Source organism: Lipophrys pholis (genome assembly GCF_963383615.2).
Source record: "Lipophrys pholis genome assembly, chromosome: 19".
In the NCBI taxonomy this organism is placed as follows: Eukaryota; Metazoa; Chordata; class Actinopteri; order Blenniiformes; family Blenniidae; genus Lipophrys; species Lipophrys pholis.
In genome coordinates this window covers 2810915-2820283 of record NC_137647.1, presented here as the reverse complement: position 1 = coordinate 2820283, position 9369 = coordinate 2810915, and the positions used below count along the sequence as shown (strand labels likewise).

Genomic DNA, 9369 nt, shown 5'->3' with positions numbered 1-9369 from the left:
GCGCAATCCTCGCTATAAGCACCTTATTGTCAAAGCCTGCTTTGTGAGAAGACAAGCGTGTATAGGGTGAAGAAATTAAGGGGATTTTCCTCCGTGCAGGAACTGGAAATGTTGCGCGAACGAGGAGCGAGAAGAAGTGGCTGATTCCTTCTGGTAGTGCAAAAATACAATCCCTCACAGATGACACAGAAATATCTGATACGTGTATTTATAAGGTGCCGGAGCTGATCTGGGTCAACAGTCCGTCACGGGGCAAACACACACCTTCACATTCACAAGTAATATTGAGTTGATTTTATGGACTGGAGGAGAAAACCTGAGAGAAAAACAGACATTTATAAAGGTCTGACGCCGGAGGACAAAGCTCTGCACTCCAAACCTGAAAGTCCAATCTAGTAATCAGGGTTTTAATGACTGATAAGGAATATCTTGGCTTCAGTATGGCCTCAACCGGAGACACTCGCTCTGCTTAGACACTGAGAGGACTCATGAACTCTGATGTGAATAACAACATGAACGAGGAAAGTTCATGTTTCCTTGTTAATATTTGATTAAGGAAGCAGTGCCTTACCCGTCAGACTGTTTGACTAGATTAAGGCCACGTTCACACGTACTCGGGTTTTTTTTACAACAACAGACATTTCCCCCTCGACGTTTACAAAACAAGATCTTCATTAACACGGACCTGACTGTTTCACTTTTACCCCCAAAAACCACAGACAGACCTGGAAACATGTCTTCACTTAAAGGTGTAGCGACTTCCCATCATGGGTTAGTGAGCAAGAAAGAGCCAGTGGCTCCACAAGTATAATGTTCTCCCAGTGTTCTGGTCCTACAAAGAGAGGAAGGCAAGATTGCAAACACACACTTTCCCTAATCTTACCGTAACCCCCCCCACCCCCCCCCAGGCCTTTGCCTTCCATAAACTCACCCAGGAACCAGAGCAGGTAACACTCAGTTGGTTTTGGCACTCGGCCATCGGATCCTGACTGTTAAAACCGAGTCTGCTGCCAAGCTGCTTGTCCTGCCCTCAAACTCTTTGAAAGATTGCCCAGAAAATATGCGTAAAACAACAACCAAACAACCAACAAAAGAACAGAGACACAAAACAGTGAAAAACTGGAGCCGACCTCGGGTGTCGGCAGGAATAAAAAAAACAAAAAAATTATAAAAAAAGCAGAACTCCAGCCGAGGAATTTCTGTACCGAACGACTCTGAATCTAAACAGACTAAACAGACATGTGACTAATCAAGATGTGACTAATCCGTCCGACACTTTTTGTTGTTGTTGGGTTTTTTTTCTCTTTTTTTTTCCCGCAAAACCTGAAACCTGATATAACTGATCTAACTAATCACCACGTTATTGTTTAGAGCCAAAAGATTAACAGCTCTACTGTTAATAACTGGCCCGGGTGATTAATAGAGGCTGTCCAGGGAATAAACAACATCACTTATTAACTGTTGGATAAGCTGAAGACTGGTGGAGTGTCGAGGACCTAAAGCTAGGTACTCAAAGGTTAAAGTAACTAGTTACCTGGTAAAGTTACTCGTCTTAATGCCATCGGGTAATCACGGGATTATGTGAGCATTCTCCATATTTATGGATGTTTTTATATCTATGATGCTCTACAATCTGGATTTTAGAGGAATATGTTCTGTAATCTGGATGTTAGTGGAGGAAGATGCTCTATGATCTGGATGTTCGAGGAAGGTGCTCTATAATCTTTTGTTTGTGGAGGAAGACGCACTACAATCTGGATTTTAGTAGAAGATGCTCTATAATCTGATGTCAGTGGAGGAGGGTTCTCTATATGATGTTAGGGGAGGAAGATGCTCTATGATCTGGATGTTAGAGAAGAAAGATGCTCTATAATCTGGATTTTAGAGGAAGGTGCTCTATAATCTGATGTCAGTGGAGGAAGATTCTCTATAATCTGATGTTAGTGGAGGAAAACGCTCTATAATCTGGATTTTAGGGGAAGATGCTTTGAAATCTGATGTTAGTGGAGGAAGATGCTCTATGATCTGGATGTTCGAGGAAGGTCCTCTATAATCTTTTGTTTGTGGAGGAAGATGCGCTATAATCTGGATTTTAGTGGAATATGCTCTATAATCTGATGTCAGTGGAGGAGGGTTCTCTATATGATGTTAGGGGAGGAAGATGCTCTACAATCAGGATGTTAGTGGAGGAAAACACTCTATAATCTGGATTTTAGAGGAAGATGCTCTATAATCTGATGTTAGTGGAGGAAGATTCTCTATAATCTGGATGTTAGTGGAGGAAGACGCTCTATAATCTGGATGTAAACTGAAGTTACATCTATTAGCAGGAGGAAGATGAGGATGTTTGCGATTCCTAAAGAAACAAAATGGCGCCAGAACAGGAGATATTAATTGGATTTTTTTTTCTCAGAACGGGAAGTCAGCATTAGTTTTAATAATGCTAACCACAGCTTAGCACCCAGGAGTTTAGCGAAATGGCAACATTTTGTCTTCATCTATGTAAAAGTAATGAGTAACGACCAAATAAAATAAAAAATAAAAACCTGCTCAACATTTGAATCAGTTACTCGGATGTTGCTGCTAGGAATCACTGCGTTATCGAATGCCGTGTTCCACCGCGCGTGTTTCTGACCTGCAGGCTGACGGCGGTTGCGTTCCACCAACATTTGGCCCGCGTGGCACGCTGCCACCTCGGGAGTGTTCCCGTAAACACTCGCCGCTCCAGATCCCGCTCTGCCGCTCGGTGCCAGAATGTCACTGGGAACGCGGTCGACCTCAAACCTCAAACCTCAGAGAAGAGAAACCCTAAAAAAAGAAAAGAAAGCCAGAGCGGAGCGGCAGCGGACCCGGGCCGCTGTGCAGAGAATAGAATTTATAAGGGAGGTGGCAAAGTGGAGGCACAACACTGCCAGGAACTCTTGTTTTCCTCTGTTTGTCCAGATTCCCATGGATACTCACAAAAAAGGCATAGAGTCAAAATAGTGGCTGCGAATGCCAGAGAACCACCTGAGAGGAGCTCATTACGGAGACCCGACTTCCTCCTCCAGGAGAGAAAACAGCTGTTTCACATGTGGAGACGTGGTGCTTGTATTGTTTGATTTTTATAAATCATGCAAACCCTGTATGGTAAAGGCTGTCAAAGACATTTTAGTTCAGGGGCCACATGCAGCCCAAATTTCATCCTGACTGGTAAAATAAATATCCTTTAAATCTAAGTTTGTCTTTGTTGTGGCGCAGCGGGAACGTCATGAAAATGTCTACATTTTCACAAAGTTAAATAATTACGACCGAAAACGGCTGTAATCTCAACATAAAGCCAATTTTCATGAAACCTTCTGCTGCTGCAGTAAAGGCCCCTGCATCCTCCCTTTTGAACCCATAAGAACAAGAAGAAAATTCGGCAGTGACGTCAGCCAGCAGCAGAAAAAAAAAGCTTTTTCGGCAGGACTGTTCATACTCCGATAAGAAGCTGCCGAACTCGCAGGCCACGCCCCCTCACAGCAGGCCACGCCCCCTCGCAGCAGGCACGAGTCTGTGAAGCGGCGTTTAAACTTTTCAACAGCACAGTTTATTTCTGGCCGCCAGTGCTTTCAGAAATACATTTCTCTGAACTTTTTCAGTTATAAAAAAGTTTTTGTCCGAGCGCGATGTTAGTCCAGTTTTAACTCCAGGAGCTGACAGCTGTTCGTGATGCGTTCAGGTGCATCATGTAAAAGCCTACACTCCGACATTTTAACGAGCTGCGGCGCTCGTACAGCAGCGCTGTTACAAGCTAAATATGATTAAAATATTATCGATAGTCATGAGCGAACTAGAACACGCATGCGCAGCACACGGCAGTGCAGAAGTTTCGGCAGTGCGGCTCCCACATAGTTCGGCCAGGGCGGTTGGCACAGCCCAAACAAATTTGTTCGGCCAGAAGGAGCTGGAAGAAGGAAATGGAGGATGAAGAGGCCTTAAGGCCGAGGCCGCTGTTGCATTATGGGTATTTTTATATTCTGACAGCGTGGCTTTGAGGCTAATGCTAGTTAGCCGTCTTTCATGGTAGCATCGCTGTGTTGCGTTGTGTCGCTACTCTTAAGAGATACGTCCATAAATCAGTGCCGGTGTTCCGTGTTCTTGGCGGTTTGACCTCCTGTGAGACGCCTGTTTTGGGCCTTTCTGTGTGAAAGCTGAGCGCTCATGATCGGCTTTAACGCCTCCAAGCTTTCCTTTGAGTCGCAGTCCGAGTCGTCGTACGGACGTTTGAAAGCCTGAGATCTTAAGTTTCAGCTCATAGAAAATGTTTCACAAACCCAAAAGTGTTTATATTTTTGCTGAGTGTGTTAATATAATGATTAAATTGTGATAATCCCATGTTTATTTCTAGAGGTCACGAGGTCAGATTATAGAAGTTTCAATCTAGAAAGTGTCGGCAAATAAGTTTAACTCAATGAATTTATTGAATTAGAGTAACTGAGCTATTCTAAACAGGCGGGTTTATTAGTTTAGCTGACTTTGCTTGAACTTAAACTAATTGAACATCAACTTTTCAAGATGCTGCTGAAAACTATAAAAGTTGACTCAAAAGAGCTTAACAAGTCAACACGACCGCATTAAACAAACGGTTGAAACTCCGTGAAACAAGCAGAACAATCTCTCCCTTTATATATTGTTAAGTAACCGTCTATTTTATAATCCCTTCATGAGAACACATCTGGAACATGGTGGGCGGTGTGATCGCTCGGTAGGCTTGTGGGGGTTTGTCAAACACAGATCATCTGCTCATTTTAATGAAGAGGAGTGTGGGTTTTTTTTTTTATTTTGTGTGTTTTATTGTTCACCTACAATGTACAGCCCACTCTGGCATTGTCTCCGGCGCACATCTGCACACATCGGAGAGTTGTTATTCATGTGTTTGGTTGTATAATGAGCGAGCGGCGAGCTGGATCAGAGCGCCATCCTGCAGGTACAGCTGGAGGATTTTGAGCTCGAGCGTCCTGCCCGACTTGTTTCGTCTGTTGCGGGGATGCGGCGGCGAGAGGCGTTTGTGCGCGTTTGCGTGGGCGTCAGGAGAAGCACAGGCGGGAGACAAAGGTTGCTTTCTCCGCAACCGAGACAGGTGCACTGCCGAGGAATCGCATTCCCGTTCCTCGGCCCGGCCGCTCACGGGGAGGAAAACCATCGTTCCTCGAGCAGAACGAGACGCAACACGTCGGCCAGGCCGATGCCGATCCGAGCCTCGGCGATCAGAAGTGAAAATTAACCGAAAGTGAAGGCTGGAAAGTGTTGAGAATACAAGTGCATCTCAAGGAAAACCGTCAATCTGTCAGTCAATCAATCAACATTTATCTATGAATCCCTTTACAACACTCAAGGTGACCAAGGCGCTTCACAGTAGGAGGAGAAAGAAAAGAATTAAAAGAGTAAAACATACGCTATATCAACAAGAGTAAACTCAAAATGAAATAAGATAGAATAAGATTTATTTCAAAAAAAAAATTTGATTTTCTTGATAGTCTTCCATTTGAAGTCATTCTAATTTAAAAATTCAGTCAAAATATTAGAATAAATCAATTTTTGTTTTAGAACAAGACTCAGAATCTATCACAATTAAAATTTTGTATATATTTTTATATATTTAATTCCTTTTGCACTCAATTTATTCTTTCATACTGTATTTCTATTTCTTGTGTGGTATACGTTTACACCGTAGGAGACAAACGAGACATAATTAGGATTCCACTGTGTTGTATGTACAGTAGAATAATGGTAAATATATAGTACTTTATAGCTGAATGCAACATTTCCTGTATTTTTACAATAACATATTGTTTATATTAGAAATATAATATAAAGAATTATATCATATTGTTTATCATCGTTGCAGTGTGCAGTGATTTAAAAAAAACTTTGGGAAGCATTTGAATTTAATTTCCATTAGTTACTATAATCAATATTCTTAATTTATTTTTAGTTTAATGTTTATTTATTTATATAAAGAGGTCACAATACACAAGTAAACCAAGGTTAGATACGAACAATAAAACCGGCAGCAGTTTGAAGTACCACTAAATAATGTTAATCAACTTAATTCATTAATTATAGATAATAAAGTTAACTTTTGGCCCTTATGTGTTTAATTGTCCTCCATTTACACCCGAACCCTACTGAACAGGAAACTTCCTCATAAGTAAGTGAAGGTTTCTTTCGTGTGGACACAATGTCTTGTATGTCCAAAGGTCCTGATCAGAGGTGTTTACTGAGGACAGGAGTCTGTAACCTGCACCTCTGGATTCACATGTGGCTCTTTAGCTCGACCGCATGAAGCGTTCACTAAATCATACCAGACATTTAACTTATTTTCGTCATATCTACACACCTGAGACATTTCCAAAAGGACTCCTAACTGTTGGCGAGAAAACTATTTAAAGTGCCAGTAAGATTGGGAAAAATAGCTAAAACCACAAGAAATGGGCGAAGAGATGATCAAATGGCTTAAAGAATCTGGAAATGACAAGAATTTCTAAATGGAAAAACAAGAAGGTTATGGGGGAGACATGCTGAATTGCTTTAAAAAGGCCAAAATGTCAAAAAAGAGGAGTGACACTGCTCAAATAAAATACAGAAACAGGAACGTAATGAAATGTTCACCACCCTGGACTGTGAGTCTCCAGAAAAGCAACGTACGAGTTTCAAAACAACATATGACACTTTATAAAGGTGTGTCAGCCTCATGTTAAGGATTTGCAGCTCCAGTTCATCCTGATTTGGTGGAAAGTCACAGAAATGGCTCGATTTTTGGTCATAAAGTTGCAGACTCTTGATTTATATAGGACAACATGTCCCACGTCGGCTAAACAAGAAGTTTGTCTTCAAAGCCTGGCTGCTTCTAAGTGAGAGAGACTTGAGCTGAGGTCACTGTTCCTCCCTGCCGAGGCAGAAAGTCCCTCACTATCTGGCACTGGGATTGGGATTACACAGGAGCAGGAATGCTGCTGGAATGAGGCCCGAGTGGGCGTGGCTTCCCGGTTCTCACTGAGAGGAACTGCCGCGTCACCATGCCCATATAAGGTGCTGCCGCTTCCTCCACGGGACGGGTCACAATAAACAGCGGTGCGGTGTTTAGGTGCTGATAAATCACATTTAATGAACCCAACACGGTATGACATGGAAGATTTTAATTCTTCACCGCGTGTAGGGGTTAAATTAAACGAAACCGGCGTTTTGTCTAACAATATGATGAGACATTAATGAATGAAAAGCTGTGATAAACGCTATATTTCATCCGCACCAACGCGCACAAACAATACACTTTTTATTCCGGCTGTAAATGCGTAGAATAAAAAGGCGGCGTGTTTTCCTCGCTGTGACAGCGGTGTCCGCAGCGCTCCCGCCTCGGTCCGCTCCTCTTGCCTACAGGCTTGTTTACAGTCGCCTCTTCCCGGCATTAACGTCACGCGACGACGCGCTCGTTGTGGGCGGGGCTGCGGCCCTCCCGGCCAATCGCAGCGCCGCAACGCCCCAACAGCACGCGCGTGGCTCCGCATATATATAAAAAGGCACACTGACCCAGAGACACACGCCTCGAGAAGCGTCCAAGACTGAACACCGCGACTCACAGGAATAAAGTCACTGCTCAAACTTTTACCGGCTGAGGACCGTGAAGGCAAACTGCAAGTCAGAGGCTGGAAAAGACTTTTAACTGCGTGTGTTGGACTGTCGCGCTTCTTTTTTGAAAGTTATTATTATTATTATTATAATAATACTTTTAATTCTGGGACACAGTTGAGAGACAGAGAGAGGACGAGCGCCTGATTTGACGCGCTCTCTGCTGACACTGACTTTTGTTGATTACCCAGAGACTGTGTTTCTAGAAAGCAGCTGGTAAGCTCACTTTTTTTTTTTCTACGACTTTATGTCTACAAAGATGGAACAGCCTTTTTATCATGACGACTCGTTTCTGTCGGCTTACGGCCACTCAGATGCAGCCATGCACGACTACAAACTGCTAAAGCAGAATATGAATTTGAACTTGACAGAGCCCTATCGCAACCTGAAATCACAGCTGAGGGCCGAGGCTGACCCGTACCAGGGGGGCCACCAGGACGTGGGGTCCCTGAAGCTTGCGTCCCCTGAGCTCGAGAGGCTCATCATCCAAAACAGTAACGGGGTGATCACCACTCCCACCCCGGGCCAGTACTTCTACAACCGGGGCATCACTGATGAGCAGGAGGGCTTCGCGGAGGGGTTTGTGAAGGCGCTGGACGACCTCCACAAGATGAACCAGATGGCCCCTCCCAACGTGTCGATCGGAGCCGGCGGAGTGACGACGTGCTCCGCGGCGGCGGCGGCGGCGGCGGCGGCCTCTAGCGTCTTCGGCTCGGCGCTGCAGCCCGAGCCTCCCATCTACACGACGCTCAACGCGTACTGCCCCAACACGAACCTCTCCTCCGCGTCCAGCTACCCCACCGCCACCATCAGCTACCTGCCGCCGCACCAGCAGAGCCACCCGCAGACCTCCACGCACGGCGCGCACGGCCCCTTCCAGCACGCGCTGCCCGGCTCCGGGCTCCATCCGCAGCGGCTGGTCGCGCTCAAAGAGGAGCCGCAGACCGTCCCGGACCTCCTGAGCAGCGACGGCTCGCCCCCAATGTCCCCCATCGACCTGGAGACGCAGGAGCGCATCAAGGCGGAGCGCAAGCGGCTGCGGAACCGGCTGGCCGCCACCAAGTGTCGGCGGCGCAAGCTGGAGCGCATCGCGCGGCTGGAGGAGAAGGTGAAGGGGCTGAAGAGCGACAACGCGGGGCTCTCCAACACCGCGTCCGTGCTGCGGGACCAGGTCGCGCAGCTCAAACAGAAGGTGCTCACGCACGTGAGCAGCGGCTGTCAGCTGATGCTCACGAGCAAGATGGAGGCGTTTTGAAAGAACCAGAGACTTTTACGCACTGACTGACAAGTAATAACACTGGAGCTCTGCGTGCGCGGCACTGGAGTAGCGGCAGATGCGCACGGAGCCGCGGGCGACGTGTTGGACTGCTCTGAAGAGACTGATTGAAATGGTACTTTCGGATGCTGGACACCCTCACAGGACCATTCAACCCTCAGAAACCAGGGGCAGCATCCAGACTGAGCAGACCCGGAGCGCCAGGGGCTCTCGGGCCGTCGAGGGCTTTACTAACGGTAGAAAATGGGAACGATTGTTGTATTACTTTGTACTTTTTTTTTGTTTTTGCAACTGATGTTGTCATGAAATGCTGCATTTATTCAATGTGTAAATTATTTTTGGTTTTTCCGGTTGATCCAGACAAAACTGATGTCCAATGTTTACAAGTGTCTTTTTTTTTTTATTTGTGACGTGTATTTAAGTAAAGTGTCTTGAAATGA

The 9369-nt window shown here is 45.4% G+C and overlaps 1 protein-coding gene across 1 annotated transcript; it reads left to right on the top strand.

Annotated features, from left to right (window-relative positions):
• Positions 1-7565: 7565 nt before the first annotated feature.
• junbb (JunB proto-oncogene, AP-1 transcription factor subunit b) lies at positions 7566-9364 on the top strand. Its single transcript, XM_080488208.1, has one exon. It carries the CDS (start codon positions 7901-7903, stop codon positions 8906-8908), a length of 1008 nt encoding a protein of 335 aa, XP_080344334.1. The 5' UTR covers positions 7566-7900; the 3' UTR covers positions 8909-9364.
• Positions 9365-9369: the final 5 nt, after the last annotated feature.